At 42.6% G+C, this 22398-nt stretch overlaps 1 protein-coding gene across 2 annotated transcripts in view; it reads right to left on the reverse strand.

The window, feature by feature from the left end:
• The window catches only part of LOC110508374 (far upstream element-binding protein 3), a 64191-nt gene that overhangs the window by 35823 nt on the left and 5970 nt on the right, over positions 1-22398 (reverse strand). For both annotated transcript variants that reach the window (XM_021588868.3, XM_021588869.3), the window contains exons 3-12: positions 17248-17281; positions 16674-16723; positions 15276-15347; positions 14947-15004; positions 14356-14518; positions 2755-2853; positions 2525-2629; positions 2299-2401; positions 1673-1773; positions 665-806 (exon numbers count right to left, since the gene is read on the reverse strand). In XM_021588868.3, the coding sequence (XP_021444543.2) occupies positions 665-806; positions 1673-1773; positions 2299-2401; positions 2525-2629; positions 2755-2853; positions 14356-14518; positions 14947-15004; positions 15276-15347; positions 16674-16723; positions 17248-17281 (927 nt within the window). The remainder of the gene's footprint in view (positions 1-664; positions 807-1672; positions 1774-2298; positions 2402-2524; positions 2630-2754; positions 2854-14355; positions 14519-14946; positions 15005-15275; positions 15348-16673; positions 16724-17247; positions 17282-22398) is intronic.

Below are 22398 nucleotides of genomic sequence, written 5' to 3' on the forward strand. Positions count from 1 at the left end.
GTCACACCTTACATGCATTGTCCCTCTCATTAGACACTTTACATAGGCACCGAATGTCACTTTAAAAAGCCATATACACATGAGTGCAGGAGGAGGTGGGAGAGGGGGAGACTGGCCACCCAGCTGCTTCTGGCATAGACTTCCTATGAGATTGACGCACGTTGAGAAAGTGGTCTGGGAGTGGTTTGAGTGGAGCGGGGAAAACGGACAACAAGCTCTTATTGGCAGAGAGGTTTGGAACGCATTCTGATTGCTCTTAACTAATTTACCACCTGGTGATGTCACCAGGCAGGCCAAAACTCCACCCCAACAAAACAGTCAGAAACTTCAGGCGGTCCTTTCAAACAGCTCTTATCAAAAGTTTTTGACTGCACTGGGCCTTTAAATGCAACAAAAACCCAATACATTTTTGTAGGCTTCAGACAAACATAAATATTGCTTAGGCATACATGTGCAGAAAACACAAGCGATAATTACAGCATCTGGCTAAAAGATGAGAAAAGTTGTGTAAATACACAATCCATATTTTCTATAATGGTTCGATACAGTTTTAAGGGAACTTCGGACATCTCAGTGTTCCGCACGATATCCACTTGTGTTTGTAGCTTCGAGGTTCTACGTTGCCCTAGCCTGCTTTGGACACTGAGGGACCGAATTGCAGTACCTTTGCCGATCACCAGACCACACTTGTCAGCGGGTATTGTGTAGGTGACCTCCTGCAGTCCCCCTGGTGAGCCCATGCCCCAGTCCCCGCGGCCTCGTCCCCTTCCTCTTGGTCCTCCAGAGCCCCCAAAGCCATCGCGCTCCTGCTCCAATCACACATAAGATAACTTTATTATCCCCATGGGGAACTTTAAATTGCAGCTCTTTTCATACATTAAAAAACATGTCATCAAGCAAAGACAATGGACATTAAGACAATTACAGACAATAAATACAATGAGAATATAAAAGTTAATGAGCGATTCATAATGATAAAACATTCAAACTTCTTACATACAGCAAGGAGACCCTCACCAGCTCGTACAGGTATTATACCCCGGAGCATAACCCAAGCATAGAGTGGAATTCTTTTACAATGTCATTGTGATATATCACAGGTCAAATATTTGAATATATCTGATAATGTATCTTATCAATCCTGTTAATTGCAAACGTGTACTTTTGCTTGAGGTCGTCTGCACTTACAAAGATCCAAACGTATGACTAATCTGTTAGCTGTATTTGACCAGGAGTAGCAGTACTTATTTGCAGATCTAAATGGTAATTGTCTTGGCCACCTGAGCGATACACGCCAGAAAACAAGCAACATGGGACGAGTCCAAAATGGCACACTATTCACTACACGGTGCACTACTTTTGACCTGAGCCTTATGGTCGCATGTCAAAAGTAGTGCACTATGTAGGGAATAGGCCGTCATTTGGGACACACACATAGGTCGAGACGCAGCATGGGGAAAAATACATTGACTGGAAAATAAGGATCACGAGTGGTATGTGTGCTTGCTTGGTGTGTGTTCTGTGCCAAGTGTGTGTTTGCTGGCGGTGGTGCGTTTGTGTGTACACTCTACTTCTAAGGAAAGTGTGTGTTCTGTGCAGTGTGCATGTGTTCTTTGCTCTGAGTGTTTACTGGAGCGGTATTTGTTTGTTCTGGGTGTGTGTGTGTGTGTACCTGTGCTGTTTGGATGAGCTCGTTGATGAGATGGACAGCATGCTGACACCTGTCTGGTTGGCCCATCACTTGGGCGATGCGCTCTGGGCTGATGCCATCATCTGGAGTTGGGAGTAGGAAGTAGAGTACGCACTAAGCCAACAGTGGTGACTGAAAGCAGGACTGTGTTCAGTTAGATTCAATGTTTGCATGACAGTTTGTACTGAACGGCACGTTTCCCCAAAACGGTGCACGCCATTCTTCAACAGCCTTTGAAGTACATTTGCTTCCGCTTGGTGGGTTTAGTTTATTAGGATCCCCATTAGCTACTGCACATGGAGCAGCTACTCTTCCTGGGGTCCACAAAAAAACTGGTGGGTGATAAATATGAATGTGACCATTTTACATCTCAAAACTTGTGCAGCACACTACAAGCTAATCACCTTCTGGAATACCATAATCAAATAATCGAATACGGCACACACCGACACAAAGAATCAAAGTCCTCTTTCCACATACATACTTGGTTATGGTTTGATAAGAAACAGGGAAAACTGCATTCCCTCAATATAATTACATCGCTACAATGAAGAGAAACCCTCCTCCATATGACATACAGTATGTAAAAATAAACGTTCGACACACACCTGGTTTGAATTGGATCCTCACTCCAGAATCAGCCTGAATCTTCTTGATCATCTCGCCACTCCTGCCGATGATGATCCCCACTGCGAACCTGGGCACAGCTACCTATAGGGAGGGAAAAGGTCAGAAGCACGTGAGCTCAAACATCAAGGGTGTGTTTAAAAAGACACCCTAGTCAGGGGATGTGAAATTCCCTGGACATCTGGTGCATGCACATTGCATTCTTACATCCAAAGTACTTCCGCCTAATCTTGACGCAAAGTCGTTGCGGTTGCTGCGGAAGTCTCCCTGGTCTTTGTCGCGGATGATCTCGATCACCAACTCCCGAGCTTGCTATGGGGAGAAGAAAGTGATATTCACGGGACGGTGTGTGTGCACCATGGCAGTCAATGGTCCCCGTCATGCAGCAGCCTGACAGTAGTTGCCCTGTATAACGTTAATCAGGCCTCCCGTCTCACCTGGACCTTGTAGGGATCACCAGTGATTCTCAGGGGTTTGTCCGCCCCTGTGGGCATGGGGCCATCCTGGATCATCATCATCTTCACTCCTATTCTCTCCTGACACACACAAACACACACGGTAAACACCTAGTAGAGCCCATTCCTGAAAGTCAAGACTCCCACATCCATGTCCTCTGTTTCCCTCTATGACACTCAAAATCCATACAAGGCTCATAAGAACAGAGGGTGATAAATCCACACAGAATGAAATGAATTGATTCTCTTTAGATCATACACAAAGATTGCTCAGTCATTATGCCTGGTCTTTTCCTGAACTTTCAAATACCTTTCAATCACTTCAAAGCATACTTCCTTCAGACTGACATTTTGCTCTGTTATTTATAACTTTTGAGATAATGGCAATAAGGCCAGCATTTAAAAAAAATTTAAAATTAAATCACCAAAATAATTTCTGATAGCACCAAATATCCTAAAATAGACAATCAATCGGGTTGATGGTCCATGTTACACTATCTTCAGAAAATCTATGTTCGAGAGTTCAAATGACTAGACAGGAATGCAATGCATTTTGCAAAATAGCGAGGCTCTTCTGTTGCAGAGATGGTAAAAACGTTTCCTATTTTAATAGTCTTTGGAACTTGAAAAGATTAGTCTAGAGCCCTCGCTATAGGCTGCTGCTTTTAGATCTCTCTGACAGAATGAACCAAACCACCTTCTTGGGTAGCCAATATTTTAATAGGCTTTGGAACTTGAAAAGATTAGTCAAGAGCCTTCGCTATAGGCTGCTGCTTTTAGATCTCTCTGACAGAATGAACCAAACCACCTTCTTGGGTAGCCAATATTTTAATAGTCTTTGGAACTGGAAAAGATTAGTCTAGAGCCTTCGCTATAGGCTGCTGCTTTTAGATCTCTGACAGAATGAACCAAACCACCTTCTTGGGTAGCCAATATTTTAATAGTCTTTGGAACTTGAAAAGATTAGTCTAGAGCCTTCGCTATAGGCTGCTGCTTTTAGATCTCTCTGACAGAATGAACCAAACCACCTTCTTGGGTAGCCAACATTTTAATAGTCTTTGGAACTTGAAAAGATTAGTCTAGAGCCCTCGCTATAGGCTGCTGCTTTTAGATCTCTCTGACAGAATGAACCAAACCACCTTCAAATAACTGTCAGTCTAACGATAACTGACCATAAACATAAACACATTTAGCATCTCCTGGTTTCCACACTTAGCCTACAAGCCATCGATGCAGACCGTTGGAACATCTACATTTTAAAAAGTCTAATACATACATTATTTATTTTAGACAGGTCTAAAGGAACACGATATGAAAAAAATGTAGTCTACTTCAGAAAACAGAACAGCATACTCTGACTTGTCCTTATGTTAGGTCCTGATCTGGCTATGCCAAATACTGTGGGCTACACTATTTCATTTAGCAGATAAGATTTGCTTAGAATTCCCGTGGCATTATTTTATAGTATGAAGAATATAGCTGATCAAAGTTGAATAAAATAGAAAGGATATTTTCTCCACACAATCTGAGGGAGTGAGCACATGCAGCTATTCTGTGTTGAGTGGTTAACAATGGAATGGGTCCTCCTATATGCTTAATTTAGAGTTATTAATTTAACTTTAGTTGTTCTACAAACATTGTATATGTTTAGATTTTTTATATATTTTAAAGGCTGCATGATGAGACTAATGATGATTTGAAAAAAGTAGCTTGAAAAAATGAGCTCTGCTTTGTTTCTTTGTGCAGGCTGTACACACTTTATCAGTCTCTCATTCACAATTTGACAAGCACTTGATAATGCCTCGAATTTCACAGCATCCCCTTGGTGTGGCCGTAACGCATCCTAAAAAAATCCAGGCCTTTTGCGACCAGTGCCGTTGTGCCCTTGGCCCCTAGAGCTGCGCTGTGCCCTTCTCCCCGAGTGCTGCATGTTCCGAAGAACCTCTTACTCACATCTCCATCACCTGATCGGGTCTTTCTAACAGGCTGAAGACCGACACAGGAGACGCAACTGTGTGCTTCCTTTTCCAATTCAGAGGTGCATATTGAAGATATTGGAAGAACTGTCTCCACCTTTACTTTGTCAGCCAACAAGATGAGTAGGCCTAACGAACAGCAAAAGCACTAGCCTATGACAATCTTATTATCCTCCCATAGTACAAATGTTGACCTATTCTATGAGAGAAATAAATATTCCAAACATAGTCCTGGTTTGTGGGATGCGATAGATCCCAAATTAATACAACCACTAGCATAAAAAAAAACATTTCTACGCAATGTGGCTGACGCAACAGATCAGACCGTTTATCTTAAAATGTTGATAAACTATTGGGCTATTTATTTATTTCCATTATAAGCGCTTATCTTCTTAAAGATAAGAATTGTGTTTAATATTAGGAAAGTTGAGAAATAAATATAGTAGGCCTAGTCTATAGAAAGTTGATGTGATCCCACTCTTTTTACGAGGCCTTCACGCAATTGCATAGCCTATAGAAATATTGTGCAACATGAGCTCATGGGCTCTCATGAAGTGTTTGATTAGATTTTCGATTGAATTTGTATTGAGGTTCGAGTGATTAGAGGGACAATAGAGTGCTGAGTACCAGGTAGTTAGCAAGTTTGGTTGGCTACCTATGACCATCAGCAGCATCAGAGCTTGGAGAAGACTAATTACTTTGACTAAACAGTCATATGGACTTTGACTGTCTTCATAACTCGTGACCGCCGGTGTGGTGTAATACGGTCACTGCAACAGCCCTACCACTGACGCAGAGTGAAGTTAAGTAGGGTGCATACGGAGAAACAACAATCCTGTGGGCCTTCTGTCCATACGAGGGAACAAAGGAAAATAGTGAACATCATAATTACTTGATACTTACAAAGACTGTAGAAACTGTGATTGCTTGTCTTGAAGTATTTATGGTTGTGAAAAAAATTGCAGTGCAGGCCTAGTAGCAGTAGTAGTGGTATTGGTAGTGCTGCATCAGTAATGGTAGTAATAGGGATAGCTGTGGCATTATTATAGAGGATTAGTATGGTAGGCTAGAGCAGTGGTTCCCAAACCTTTTATAGTCCAGTACTCCTTCAAATATTCAACCTCCAGCTGCGTACCCTATCTAGCACCAGGGTCAGAGTACTCTCTTTTGTTTTTTAGCCATCATTGTAAGCCTGCCACACACACACTATACGATACATTTATTAAACATAAGAATGAGTGTGAGTTTGTGTCACAACACGGCTCATGGGAAGTGACAAAGAGCTCTTATAGGACCAGGGCACAAATACAAATATAATAATCAATAATCATTTTGATCTTTATTTAGCCATCTTACATATTTTTGTTAATAGAAAATTGTGAATAACTCACCACGGGTTAATGAGAAGGGTGTGCTTGAAAGCATGCACATAACTCTGCAATGTTGAGATGTATTGTATCTTAAATAATTTTCCACACACAGTCTGTGCCTGATTTCAAGGAGAGGGACTCTAACCCGGAAGCTTATAAGAAATCCCGCTACGCCCTCCGACGAACCATCAAACAGGCAAGGCGTCAATACAGGACTAAGATCGAATCGTATTACACCGGCTCCGACGCCGGTCGGATGTGACAGGGCTTGAAAACCATTACAGACAACAAGAGGAAGCACAGCCGAGAGCTGCCCAGTGACACGAGACTAACAGACGAGCTAAACTACTTACAAACACTGAAACATGCATGAGAGCACCAGCTATTCCAGAAGACTGTGTGATCCGCAGCCAATGTGAGTAAGACCTTTGTATTTATTACGGATCCCCATTAGCCGCTGCCAAAACAGCAGCTACTCTTCCTGGGGTCCAGCAAAATTAAGGCAGTTTAAACAGTTTTAAAATATTACAATACATTCACAGATTTCACAACACGCCCCATCTCCACCACTACCACATATCTACAGTACTAAATCCATGTGTATGTATAGAGCGTATGTTATCGTGCGTGTGTGTATGCATGTCTGTGCCAATGTTTGTGTTGCTTCACAGTCCCCGCTGTTCCATAAGGTGTTTTTTTAAATCTGTTTTTTTTTTTTTTAATATAATTTTACTGCTTGCATCAGTTACGTGATGTGGAATAGAGTTCCATGGCTCTATGTAGTACTGCGTGCCTGCCATAGTCTGTTCTGGACTTGGGGACTGTGAAGAGACTTCGTGGCATGTCTTGTGGGATATGCATGGGTGTCCGAGCTGTGTACCCGTAGTTCAGACAGACAGCTTGGAGCATTCAACATGTCAATACCTCTCATAAATAAAAGTAGTGATGAAGTCAATCTCTCCTCCACTTTCAGCCAGGAGAGATTGACATGCATATTATTAATATTAGCTCTCTGTGTACATCCAAGGGCCAGCCGTGCTGCCCTGTTCTGAGCCAAGTCCTTTTTTGTGGCACCTGACCACACGACTGAACAGTAGTCAAGGTGCGACAAAATTAGGGCGCTAGGACCTGCTTTGTTGATAGTGTTGTTAAGGCAGAGCATCACTTTATTAGACAGACTTCTCCCCATCTTAGCTGCTACTGCATCAATATGTTTTGACCATGACAGTTTACAATCTAGTGTTATTCCAAGCAGTTTAGTCATTTCAACTTGCTCAATTTCCACATTATGCATTACAAGATTTAGTTGAGGTTTAGGGTTTAGTGAGTGTTTTGTTTAAACAGGTCAACATTCACAAGGCCGTAGGGCCAGACAGATTACCAGGACGTGTACTGCGAGCATGCGCTGACCAACTGGCAAGTGTCTCCACTGACATTTTCAACCTCTCCCTGTCAGAGTCTGTAATACCAACATGTTTCAAGCAGACCACAATAGTCCCTGTGCGTAAGAACACTAAGGTAACCTGCCTAAACGACTACCAACCCGTAACACTCACGGCTGCAGCCATGAAGTGCTTTGAAAGGCTGAACATGGCACACATCAACACCATCATCCCAGAAACCCTAGACCCACCACAATTTGCATACCGCCCCAACAGATCCACAGATGATGCAATCTCTATTGCACTCCACACTGCCCTTTTCCACCTGGACAAAAGGAACACCTCTGTGAGAATGCTATTCTTTGACTACAGCTCAGTGTTCAACACCATATTACCCTCAAAGCTCCTCAATAAGCTAAGGTTCCGAGGACTTAACACCTCCCTCTTCTACTGGATCCTGGACTTCCTTACGGGCCGCCCCCAGGTGGTAAGGGTAGGTAACAACATCCGCCATGCTGACCCTCAACACAGAGGACCCTCAGGGGTGCGTGCTCAGTCCCCTCCTGTACTCCCTGTTCACTCATGACTGCATGGCCAGGCACGACTCCAACACCATCATTAAGTTTGCCGATGATACAACAGTGGCCTGATCACCAACAACGACGAGACAGCCTATAGGGAGGTCAGAGACCTGGCCTTGTGGTGCCAGGACAACAACCTCTCCCTCAACGTGATCAAGACAAAGGAGATGATTGTGGACAACAGGAAAAAGAGGACCGAGCAAGCCCTCATTCTCATCGACAGGGCTGCTGTGGCGCAGGTTGAGAGCTTCAAGTTCCTTGGTGTCCACGTCACCAACGAACTAACATGGTTCAAGCACACCATGACAGTCGTGTAGATTTGGCATGGGTCCTCAAAAGGTTCTACAGCTGCATCATCGAGAGCATCCTGGTTGCATCACTGCATGGTATGGCAACTGCCCTGGCCTCTGACCGCAAGGCACTACAGAGGGTAGTGCGAAGGGCCCAGTACAACACTGGGGCCAAGCTTCCTGCCATCCAGGACCTCCATACCAGGCAGAGTCAGAAGAAGGCCCATACAATTGTCAAAGACTCCAGCCAACCTAGTCATAGACTGATCTCTCTGCTACCGCACAGCAAGTGGTACCGGAGCGCCAAGTCTAGGTCCAAGAGGCTTCTAAACAGCTTCTACCCCCAAGCCATAAGACTCCTGAACATATGTGTCAAATGGCTAACAAACAATGTGCAGTGCCTCCCTCAACCACCCTTCACACCACTGCTACTCTCTGTTGTCATCTGTGCATAGTCACTACTAACTCTACCTAGGATGTACATACTACCTCGAAAAACCAGTGCCCCTGCACATTGACTCTGTATCGGTACCCCCCCCCCCCCCGTATATAGTCTCGCTGTTGTTATTTCACTGCTGCTCCTTAATTACTTGTTACTTTTATATCTCTTATTTGTATCTGTATTTTTTGAAAATGCATTGTTGGTTAGGGGCTCGTAAGTTAGCATTTCACTGTAAGGTCTACAGTTGTGCCCAAAAGTTTTGAGAATGACACAAATATTAATTTCCACAAAGTTTGCTGCTTCAGTCTCGTTAGATATTGCCAGATGGTACTATGGAATACTGAAGCATAATTACAAGCATAAGTGTCAATGTCTTTAATTGACAATTACATGGAGTTGATGCAGAGTCAATATTTGCAGTGTTGACCCTTCTTTTTCAAGACCTCTGTAATCCACCATGGCATGCTGTCGTTTAACTTCTGGGCCACATCCTGACTGATGGCAGCCCATTCTTGCATAATCAATGCTTGGAGTTTGTCAGTATTTGTGGGTTTTTGTTTGTCCACACGCCTCTTGAGGATTGACCACAAGTTCTCAATGGGTCTGGGGAGTTTCCTGGCCATGGACCCAAAATATTGATGTTTTGTTCCCAGAGCCACTTAGTTATCACTTTTGTCTTATGGCAAGGTGCTCCATCATGCTGGAAAAGGCATTGTTCGTCACCAAACTGTTCCTGGATGGTTGGGAGAAGATGCTCTCGGAGGATGTGTTGGTACCATTCTCAAAATTTTTAGAAAAGGCTGTTGAGCAGCAACTCACTGCCTTCCTGAAGACAAACAATGTATACGAAATGCTTCAGTCTGGTTTTAGACCCCATCATAGCACTGAGACTGCACTTGTGAAGGTGGTAAATTACCTTTTAATGGCATTAGACCGAGGCTCTGCATCTGTCCTCGTGCTCCTAGACCTTCCTGCTGCTTTTGGAGAGATTGGAAACCCAAATTGGTCTACACAGACAAGTTCTGGCCTGGTTTAGATCTTATCTGTCGGAAAGATATCAGTTTGTCTCTGTGAATGGTTTGTCCTCTGACAAATCAACTGTAAATTTCGGTGTTCCTCAAGGTTCCGTTTTAGGACCACTATTGTTTTCACTATATATTTTACCTCTTGGGGATGTCATTCGAAAACATATTGTTAACTTTCACTGCTATGCTGATGACACAGCTGTACATTTCAATGAAACATGGTGAAGCCCCAAAATTGCCCTCGCTAGAAACATGTGTTTCAGACATAAGGAAGTGGATGGCTGCAAACATTCTACTTTTAAACTCAGACAAAACAGAGATGCTTGTTCTAGGTCCCAAGAAACAAAGAGATCTTCTGTTGAATCTGACAATCAATCTTAATGGTTGTACAATTGTCTCAAATAAAACTGTGAAGGACCTCGGTGTTACTCTGGACCTTGATCTCTCTTTTGAAGAACATATCAAGACTGTTTCAAGGACAGCTTTTTTCCATCTACGTAACATTGCAAAAATCAGAAACTTTCTGTCCAAAACTGATGCAGAAAAATGTATCCATGCTTTTGTCACTTCTAGGTTAGACTACTGCAATGCTCTACTTTCCAGCTACCCGGATAAAGCACTAAATAAACTTCAGTTAGTGCTAAATACGGCTGCTAGAATCCTGACTAGAACCAAAAAAATGGTTCATATTACTCCAGTGCTAGCCTCCCTACACTGGCTTCCTGTCAAGGCAAGGGCTGATTTCAAGGTTTTACTGCTAACCTACAAAGCATTACATGGGTTTGCTCCTACCTATCTCTCTGATTTGGTCCTGCCGTACATACCTACACGTACGCTACGGTCACAAGACGCAGGCCTCCTAATTGTCCCTAGAATTTCTAAGCAAACAGCTGGAGGCGGGGCTTTCTCCTATAGAGCTCCATTTTTATGGAATGGTCTGCCTACCCATGTGAGAGACGCAGACTCGGTCTGAACCATTAAGTCTTTACTGAAGACTCATCTCTTCAGTGGGTCATATGATTGAGTGTAGTCTGGCCCAGGAGTGTGAAGGTGAACGGAAAGGCTCTGGAGCAACGAACCGCCCTTGCTGTCTCTGCTTGGCCGGTTCCCCTCTTTCCACTGGGATTCTCTGCCTCTAACCCCCTATTACAGGGGCTAAGTCACTGGCTTACTAGGGCTCTTTCATACCGTCCCTGGGAGGGGTGCGTCACTTGAGTGGGTTGAGTCACTGATGTGATCTTCCTGTCTGGGTTGGCGCCCCCCTTGGGTTGTGCCGTAGCGGAGATCTTTGTGGGCTATACTTGGCCTTGTCTCAGGATGATAAGTTGGTGGTTGAAGATATCCCTCTAGTGTTGTGGGGGCTGTGCTTTGGCAAAGTGGGTGGGGTTATATCCTTCCTGTTTGGCCCTGTCCGGGGGTGTCCTCGGATGGGGCCACAGTGTCTCCTGACCCCTCCTGTCTCAGCCTCCAGTATTTATGCTGCAGTAGTTTGTGTCAGGGGGCTAGGGTCAGTTTGTTATATCTGGAGTACTTCTCCTGTCCTATCCGGTGTCCTGTGTGAATTTAAGTATGCTCTCTCTAATTCTCTCTTTCTTTCTCTCTCTCGGAGGACCTGAGCCCTAGGACCATGCCTCAGGACTACCTGACATGATGACTCCTTGCTGTCCCCAGTCCACCTGGGCGTGCTGCTGCTCCAGCTTCAACTGTTCTGCCTGTGATTATGATTATTTGACCATGCTGGTCATCTATGAACATCTTGGCCATGTTCTGTTATAATCTCCACCCAGCACAGCCAGAAGAGAACTGGCCACCCCTCAGCCTGGTTCCTCTCTAGGTTTCTTCCTAGATTCTGGCCTTTCTAGGGAGTTTTTCCTAGCCACTGTGCTTCTACACCTGCATTGCTTGCTGTTTGGGGTTTTAGGCTGGGTTTCTGTACAGCACTTTGAGATATCAGCTGATGTACGAAGGGCTATATAAATACATTTGATATGATTTGATTTATTCATGGCTGATGATGATGGTGATTCATCAGAGAAAATGACTTTACCCCAGTCCTCAGCAGTCCAATCCCTGTACCTTTTGCAGAATATCAGTCTGTCCCTGATGTTTTTCCTGGAGAGAATTGGCTTTGTTGCTGCCATTCTTGACACCAGGCCATCCTCCAAAAGTCTTCGCCTCACTGTGCGTGCAGATGCACTGACACCTTCCTGCTGCCATTCCTGAGCAAGCTCTGTACTAGTGGTGCTCTGTACTGGTGGTGCCCCGATCCCGCAGCTGAATGAACTTTAGGACGGTCCTGACGCTTGCTGGACTTTCTTGGGCACCCTGAAGCCTTCTTCACAACAATTGAACCGCTCTCCTTGAAGATCGTGATGATCCGATAAATGGTTGATTTAGGTGCAATCTAACTGTCAGCAATATCCTGTGAAGCCCTTTTTGTGCAAAGCAATGATGACGGCATGTGTTTCCTTTCAGGTAACCATTGTTGACAGAGGAAGAACAATGATTCCAAGCACCACCCTACTTTTGAAGCTTCCAGTCTGTTATTCGAACTCAATCAGCATGACAGAGTGATCTCCAGCCTTGTCCTCGTCAACACTCACACCTGTGTTAACGAGAGAATCACTGACATGATGTCAGCTGGTCCTTTTGTGGCAGGGCTGAAAAGCAGTGGAAAAGTATTTTGGGGATTCAGTTCATTTGCATGGCAAAGAGGGACTTAGCAAATAATTGCATTTCACCTGATCACTCTTCATCACATTCTGGAGTATATGCAAATTGCCATCATACAAACTGAGGCAGCAGACTTTGTGAAAATTAATATTTGTGGAATTCTCAAAACTTTTGGCCATGACTGTACACCTGTTGTATTCGGCGCATGTGACTAATAAAATGTGATTTGATTATTTATTTTTCATGCTGGTGAGGACTGAGAATCCACTCTCACATAGGTAAGTGGTTGCAAAGGGTGTCTTAACAGCGCAATTTGCAAAGGCAGGATACTCTTAGACAGCCCTATCCAGAAATCTGTCAGAGGCTTCTGATTAAATTCAATTTTCATAGAAGTGCTTGTTGCAACGATATCGGTGGACTGGAGGCAGGACATGAAAGGGAAAACAAATTCAGTTGTTTGTGTCATTCGTTTTGGGAAAGTACCTGCGTAACTGCGCACCCAGCTCACTCAAGTGCTTCGCTATATCACATTCAACATTGTCCGTAAGCTTGAATTCACTTGCACATAAAAAATCCTACCATTGTGGAAAGACCTGTGTGTTGTCCTTGTCAATACAGAGAAGAGCTCCAACCTTTTATTCATAGCCTCAATTTTATTCTGCATTTCGAATATACTTGCGGAGTCCCTGTAATACTAAATTCAGATCATTCAGGCGAGAAAAAACATTGCCCGGATAGGCCAGTCGTGTGAGAAACTCGTCATCATGCAAGCGGTCAGACAAGTGAAAATTATGGTCAGTAAAGAAAACTTTAAGCTCGTCTCTCAATTTTTTTAAATGTGTCAAAACTTTGATAACCAGCGCACTTCGGTATGTTGTAAAAGCATTACATTACGCTGCCCATATCATTTCATAATGCAGAAAATAGAGGAGAGTTCAGGATACTTGCTTTAAAAAAGTTAACAATTTTCACTGTAGTGTCCAAAATGTCTTCCAAGCTGTCAGGCATTCCATTGGCAGCAAGAGCCTCTAGGTGGATGCTGCAGAGTACCCAAGTGGCGTCAGGAGCAACTGCTTGCACGCGCATTACCACTCCACTATGTCTCCCTGTCATGGCTTTTGCGCCATCAGTACAGATACAAACACATCTTAACCACCAAAGTCCATTCAATGTCACAAAGCTGTCCAGTACTTTAAAAATATAGTCTCCTTTTGTCCTGGTTTCCAGAAGAGGATGTCTTCCTTAATTGACCCCCCATAAACATAACGGACATATACCAGGTGCTGTGCCAGGCCCGCCACGTCTAGTGACTCATCCAGCTGTAACACATATAATTCACTGGCTTGTATGCAAAGCAGTAATTGTTTCAAAACACCTCCTGCCATGTCACTGATGCATCATGAAACAGTGCTGGCAGTAGCAGTACTACCAGTGGAGCTGGTATATGTCTCTATGGACGTGGGCCTGAATGAGTAGCAGCTACGTTTGGCTACATACGGACCGTCAGTGGAATTCCCACAAGAGAGTAATGGTTCATGTGATTGGATGTTTATTATTTGACCAGGCTACCTGTGTTTGTTATTGAATCTTTATTTTGCTGAATACTAGATAGTTGAATATTATTTCTGGCAGTGAAACAAAGCTACTCAGGGGACAAAAAAAACTCACCCAAATGTATAGCCCCGTTGGAAAATCTAAATGATCTGTTAGAAAATGTGAACCGCATTTTGTATTTGGCGTACCTCCGACGGCATCGCGTACCCCAGTTTGGGAATAGCCAGGCTAGAGGGTGTATAGCCACAGAGATCCTAATAAGTTGTCATTTTTTCTCTTGGAAGACATACCTGCAGTTGCTTAATGGTGTCCCCTCCCCTTCCAATGACCAGGCCCACTTTGCTGGCTGGGATGAGCATCTCTTGGACTGAGCTGTTGCTCTCAGCCTCGCTGTGGAACCCTGGGCCGTTCCGACAGCGTTCCACTATCTGACCAAGCATTCTCTTGGCCTGCCTGGTGGAGTGTAAATGGTTACATGTCAATGAATTATAGATGCTGGAATGTATTATCGCCGAAACCAATGAAATAATGTACTGATTTCCTACAATGACTGTCCTACAGTGTCTCAAGACTTTATCTGAGTGGTCCACAATGTGGTTTTTAAAAATGTATTATGCCTTGTCAAAACTGTAGTATTGTGGAGTGACTGTTAAATATATATATTTTTACCTAATTCCAACAGGGTTACAGTTGATACTGTGAGCATCTATAGACCGTAAATATGGGGACTTCCCACATAATATGGGGCCATTAAATGCAATAGGGTACACTCAAGACGGAAACATATTGTTCTTTTCAAAATGACAAAGGATGTCGACGGTTCTTTACTGCTACTGAGTTTATAGAATTTAACACGTTCAACCGTCAATCTAGAAACTCACTCAATGCTCTCAGGGGTTCCAGTGAGGGAGCAGGCTCTGTCCATCATACCTCCACTCTCTACCATGACAAACAGACAGTCAGCATCATGTATAGAACAGCATACAGTTAAAGGAGTCAAGTTTCCAAGATAGAGCCCCTTCAGTATTGAGCAAAAACAGTCATGATAATCCATTTTGCATTGCTGACAGCGCATCAAGCTAGCTGACAACACTCATACTATATGTTGCTGAGATATTCAACTAAAAGCACTCTGATATTATTACTATATCATATGAAGGTTGGAAGTGTGTGTAGTCAGACATTATGGGACATATTGATGGCTGCTTACCAGACGCAATTTGAATCTTACACCCGGACTCCAGCTGGATTCTTGTAATTTGTTCTCCTCCTCTGCCTATGACTAAAATAAATGGGAGGAGAGGAAAATAAAAGTGGGATGGGAGAGGAGAAAATAGTTCAGGTAATGTGTCGGACAAAATAAATACTAGGGCTGACCCCGTTAAAGTCGACTGGTTGATTGTTTGGTCCATAGGCTGATGGTTTAACAGTATTTGATTTGTCGAGCAGTCGCAAATAGATTGGTTTCTTTCATGGCACATGACACCAGTCTGATTTGCGCCTGGCTTAGTGGACTAATCCATTGAGGAGGCCGCGGGGAGATGACACAGTCCAGGAAGGGGTGTGGCTAAGATGCACAAGCCACATCTTTCTCCAGAATGAGCTCTCTCCTGCCATTTCATTCACATTCATTGTGACAAATGTTAGACTTTGAGCGTTAGTGTATCAATTCCTCATTACATATCACCAGTAGTAGCTTACATTTACCGTTAATCCCCATAATTTCTTATCTACTTTGTTATTTGGTTAGGGTAATTACTGTTAATGCATTCAATATATTGTTACAGTTGTTGACCATTCTGATTTTCACAGAGTAGACACCTTGTTTGCATAGATCACAACCTATGCTACTCTTGTGAGAAAGAAGTTTAAGTTTATTTCATTCCATTTACGAGTTGTCAATTTATTCTTTGTCTTTTGTTTTGAGCGCTCCTGTCAATGTTGAGTAAGGACGCGCACCTGATTACACATTTAGAAGTGGGCCGAGCTACCTAACCTGTGACCTGTGCGCAAATGTAGGTCTATAAATGTGCCCATTTGGGGATGTCTAATAGTATTTCTGATTGAATAAATGCTGCAATATGTAACTTTTTGGGTGGCATGACCAAATTCATATAGAAATATGTGTTATAGATCTGTCACTCATTGCAAGCAAGTCTAAGAAAGAGTAGATCTGTTTTACGTGGGCTATTTCTATGTTTCCAGGTTTTAAGTTTCGTTTTTGCATCTTTTACTTTAGGTTTTGTACACTAGCTTCAAACAGCTGAAAATACAATGTTCATTTTTGATTTTCTTTCTTCTGGTTAGGCTATCTCAGGCTCCCTCAAATAATTTGCGTGTCCTCCTAAATTAATCAAACAGTGTGCTTAAAGCATAACAACAAACTCAGTACATATAGTTGATTTTATTACAACACAGGCACGCAGTGTGTCTACACATCTGAACATTTCCACCAATCGATTGGTCAAAAGACGACGACTCTCGGTCTGACATTTTATTTTGTCAGGGACAACACTAATGAATACATCCTTAACATAATTCAAAACAAAGCATACAAAGACAAAACCATCCCAAACCACAGAGCACACCTCCCATAACATGTACTTACTGAATCCAACCATTCTATCAGGCACTTTAAAGTCTTCTGTCATGACAGCCCTAAATGACAAAAGGGTGGGGTGAAAAGAGACCAAATATATCAAATAAAAAGGCCAGCAGATGTCAAATTATTACATTCCATCACTCCATTCAACAATGTGAACTACACTGAACAAAAATATAAATGCAACATCTAAAGTGCTGGTCCCATGCTTCATTAAATAAAAAATGCCTTTAATGTTCCATATGCACAAAAAAACAAATTTCTCTAAAATGTGCACAAATTTGCTTGTCTCCCTGTTAGTTAACATTTCTCCTTTGCCAAGATAATCCATCCACCTGACAGGTGTGGCATATCTAGATTCTGATTAAACATCACGGTCATTACACAGGTGCAACTTGTGCTGGGGACAATAAAAGGCTAAAATGTGCAGTTGTCACAACACAATGCTACAGATGTCATGTTGAGGGAGCGTGCAATTGGCATGCTGACTGAAGGAATGTCCTCATCGCACAGATTTCTCAATCAATACCTATTTAGTCTGTCAATACAGCGGGTAAATTGGTGCTGGCTACAGGCTTACCTTTGATGTACCATGGCTCCCAGCTGGTTACCTACTGTGAGGGAAATAGACAAGAGCCAACCAGGGATGGACCAGAGCCAGATGGAGATGCAGTGGAGAGAGAAAAAGATTAGAAGTATTAACTGCATCCTGCACCTGTGCCAAAGAGCCCAATTGCAGGAGTTATGCGCCTGGGCAGAGGGTGAAAATGATGAGATGGATCTGTCAATATTTTTTTTATATCAGACACACAGCTGGATGTCGAAGTAAAGTGTGTGTGCAATACACCCCCCCACTAGGAGATGAGCCTATGACAGGTATGAAGTTGGGTATGCTAGCTAAGCTAACCCCCTCCCAGTTAATAGCATATTAGACATGCCTCCCTCTGGCCAGAACCCAAAGCTAGGGGATGAAGCTTGGCACGGCACAGACTCCAGCTATTCCTTCAACATTAACAAACTAGAGACAATAATAGGCTACAACAGGCCGAAAACAACTGACGGAGAAGCCGAGAGGGCTCATCCGAAATGCAGCGTATCATGTAACAGCCCAGATGAGTAAAGGATACACTACCCCACTACTTTTTATGATGACTATTAGCCAAAGTAAAAAATAGAGTCTTAAGTCTAATTGAAATGCCCATTAGTTGAATGAATCCAATAATAAAATTGCAAGCAGCAATGAACAGGGTTCACAGGATGACAGAAAGGACAAGATCAGATGGATAACAAAGCAAGCACTATCATGTGGGAACTATCTTCCTTATAAAGCAATCAGTAAAGTTCAGTCTAGTGCTGTAGGTTGATTATCTTTGAATGCAGCAGGTAATCATTCTTAAAGGGATACTTTGGGATTTTGGCAATGAGGCCCTTTACCTACTTCCCCAGTCAGATGAACTCGACCTTTTGTATGTCTCTCTGTGTCCAGTATAAAGAAAGGTAGAGGTAGTTTCGCGAGCCAACGCTAATTAGAGAGTTAGCGCAAATGCTAGTTTGCAAATAGTATCCATGAGTTCATCTGACTGTGGGGAAGCAGGTAAAGGGCCTCATTGCCAAAATCCCAAAGTATCCCTTAACGTGTTCACTTAATGTATTGAGTTTATATACCAGTTTCCCAAGTGGCACTGCGGTCTAAGGCACTGCATCTCAATGCTAGAGGCGTCACTACAGACCCTGGTTTGATTCCAGGCTGTATCACAACCAGACGTGATTGGGAGTCCCCATAGGGCAGTGCCGTCAACGTAAATAAGAATTTGTTCTTAACTGACTTTCCTAGTTAAATAAAACTTTTAAAAGTTGATAGGCCAGAGTGAAGTGAATTTAAAGTGGTTTATTGAATTTAAAGTGAATTTAAAGTGGTTTATTAAAATGGACACATTAATCTGATTTGCCTTTACCATGGGCCTACATATCGAATTTGGAGTTATTTGATAACATTTTTAAGATACGGTCCTTCAGAATAGAGGAAAATCTATGGGCCAGTGAGGCAAATGTATTCCCCATGAGGAAAAACACCTACATAAAAAGGTCCAAGTCTCTAGGTCAAACGGGGCGACGGATATGAGGATTTAGCCAGGATAGGCTGTCATTATAAATAAGATTTAGTTCTTAACTGACTTGCCTAGTTAAATAAGGGTTAAATAAAACCATTTTAAAAAGTTGATAGGCCAATGTGGAGCGAATTTAAAGTGGTTTATTCAATGGACACATTAATCTGATTTGCCAATAACTCAGCCATCTTTTGACCAATCCCTTAGCTTTTCTCAAACTAAATTAAGACATGTACCATGGGCCTACATTCCATTTATACCTATTGTTCATGAGAAGATGTGAAATATTTTTAGCATATGTGCTGATACGCCGCTACTGGTATAGCGTGGCCATCTTTAAACGCATAAACTTTTGTTTCTCAAACTCTTTAGGGGCTGTTGTGATGAGTCCGAAGACCAAATTCGGAGTGAATTTGACTTTTAGTCCATTTTTATTTTTCCAATCTTGAGTCATTTGACCATGTAAAGGAAAAAAACGAAATAAGAATTCAGATAATAACAATAGGTATCAGCTTCGTTTAGCCTGATGCGACAAAATGATTCCGCTGCTCTGTTGTTCGCTACATACTTTAGTCAGACTGCCATCATTGAAGTCGTTTGTGGTGATGAAGGGCATTGTACAAAACAAAGTCACCAGCGATTGGATCGTCTCTAACCAATCAAAGTATCAAAGCCAATGATGAATTTTCAAACCGCTGTGTTTTTGCTCTGGGCCAACCCATCGGTTTCTGGACCAATCAGATCGTCCCAAATGTGTATGCATTCGGTGAAGAGTCGGGGAGGTACTCGGGGAGGTACTCAGATCCAGACTCATTGCAGAGAAGACACTAAAGTCCATGGGCGTGGAGAAGCATCGAGTCTGGGTAGCCAGGCAAAGCATCGCTGTGAATCTCTAATAATAAAACTGCAATTTACATTTACGTCATTTAGCAGACACTCTTATCCAGAGCGACTTACAGTAGTAGTGAGTGCATACATTTTTATACTAGTCCCCGTGGGAATCGAACCCACAACCGTGGCGTTGCAAATTACATCAAAGTTGGATCAGCCTGTAGTGTGGTTTTCCACTTTTGAGTGTGACTCCAAATCCAGACCTCCATGGGTTGATAAATTTGATTTCCATTGATAATTTGTGTGATTTTGTTGTCAGCACATTCAACTATGTAAAGAAAAAAGTATTTAATAAGAATATTTCATTCATTCAGATCTAGGGTGTGTTATTTTAGTGTTCCCTTTACTTTTTTGAGCAGTGTATTATCAAATAGATATTTGAAAAACACCTTGAGGATTGATTATAAAAAACGTTTGCCATGTTTCTGTCGATATTATGGATATAATTTGGAATTTTTGTCTACGTTGTCATGACCGCTATTTCCGGTGGATTCCTGGGCATAACGCATCAAACTAACGGAGGTATTTGGATATAAAAAATATATTTATTGAACAAAAGGAAAATTTGCTGTCTAACTGGGAGTCTCGTGAGTGAAAACATCCGAGGATCAAAGGTAAACGATTGCTTTTCTGATTTTCGTGACCAAGTTTCCTGCCTCTAGGTGTACATAATGTTTTTCTAGTATATCGATAAACTTACACAAACGCTTGTATTGTTTTCGCTGTAAAGCATAATTTCAAAATCTGAAACGACAGGGTGATTAACAAAAGGCTAAGCTGTGTTTTGCTATATTTTACTTGTGATTTCATGAATATGAATATTTTCTGGTAAGATTATTTGACCGTTGCGCTATGCTATTTAGCGTAGTTGATGACAATTATCCCGGATTCAGGAATGGTGGTTCCAAGAGGTTATTAAGGAAGGAAGAAGCCACTGCTCCAAAACCACCATAAAAACGGTTTGCAACTGCACATGGGGACAAAGATCGTACTTTTTGGAGAAATGTCTTATGGTCTGATGAAACAAAAATAGAAGTGTTTGACCATAATGACCATCATTATATTTGGAGGAAAAAGGGGGAGGATTGCAAGCTGAAGAACACCATCCCAACCGTGAAGCACGGGGGTGGCAGCATCATGTTGTGGGTGTGCTTTGCTGCAGGAGGGACTGGTGCACTTCACAAAATAGATGGCTTCATGAGGCAGGAAAATTAGGTGGATATATTGAAGCAACATCAGTCAGAAAGTTAAAGCTGGTCGCAAATGGATCTTCCAAATGGACAATGACCTCGAGTATACTTCCAAAGTTGTGGCAAAATGGCTTAAGGACAACAAAGTCAAGGTATTGGAGTGCCCATCACAAAGCCCTGACCTCCATCCTATAGATAATTTGTGGGAAGCATGTGGAAGGCTACCCAAAACGTTTGACCCAAGTTAAACATTTTAAAGGCAATGCTACCAAATACTAATTGAGTGTATGTAAACTTCTGACCCACTGGGAATGTGAAGAAAGAAATAAAACCTTATGATTTGGTCACACCTAATGTTTTTTCTTTCTCATGGGTTTGTTTTGAGTTGTCAGCCTAATGACGGCTCATTTCAATGGCAGCTTTTTGGACTTCATATTGAGGGTTAAATGCAACAGATTCCAAATGCCACACTTGAAATCAACTCTAGACATTTTATCTGCTTACTTGTAAATTACCTAATGAGGGGATAAAACACACCTGGCCATGGAACAGCTGAGCGGCCAATTGTCCAATTACTTTTGGTCCCTTAGAAAGGGGGGACCACATGTAAAAAGTCCTGTAATTCCTACACCGTCCACCCGATTTGGATGTAAAAACCAAACAAATTATTCATCATTTCATTTCAACTCCAATATGCTGTGGTAGACAGCTAAAAGAAAAATTTGGTCAATGCCCAAATATTTATGGACATGACTGCATATTTCAGATAATTCAAAGTATCTACCCTTTGCCTTGACAGCTTTGCACACACAACCAGGTTCATGAGGAATGCTTTTCCAACAGCCTTGAAGTAGTTCACACATATGCTGAGCACTTGTTGGCAGCTTTTCCTTCACTCTGCGGTCTAACTAATCCCAAACCATCTCAATTGGGTTGAGGTCGGGTGATTGCGGAGGCCAGGTCATCTGATGCAGCACGCCATCACTCTCCTTCTTGGTCAAATAGCCCTTACACAGCCTGGAGGTGTGTTTTGGGTCATTGTCCTGTTGAAAAACAATGATAGTCCCACTAAGTGCAAACCAGATGGGATGGCGTATCGCTGCAGAATGGCATATCGCTACAAGATGCTGTGGTAGCCATGCTGGTGTGCCTTGAATTCTAAATAAATCACAGACAGTGTCACCAGCAAAGCACCCCCACACCTCCTCCTCCATGCTTCCCGGTGGGAACCACAAATGCGGAGATCATCCGTTCACCTAATCTGCATCTCACAAAGACATGGCGATTGGAACCAAAAATCTCAAATTTGGACTCATCAGACCAACGGACTGATTTCCACCGGTCTAATGTCCATTACTTGCGTTTCTTGGCCCAAGCAAGTCTATTCTCCTTATTGGTGTCCTTTAGTAGTTGTTTCTTTTCAGCAATTTGAGCATGAAGGCCTGATTCACAGTCTCCTCTGAACAGTTGGTGTTGAGATGTGTCTCTTACTTGAACTCTGTGAAGCATTTATTTGAGCTGAAATTTCTGAGGCTGGTAACT

This window comes from Oncorhynchus mykiss, chromosome 28, assembly GCF_057628025.1.
Source record: "Oncorhynchus mykiss isolate SJ-2025 chromosome 28, ASM5762802v1, whole genome shotgun sequence".
In the NCBI taxonomy this organism is placed as follows: domain Eukaryota; kingdom Metazoa; phylum Chordata; class Actinopteri; order Salmoniformes; family Salmonidae; genus Oncorhynchus; species Oncorhynchus mykiss.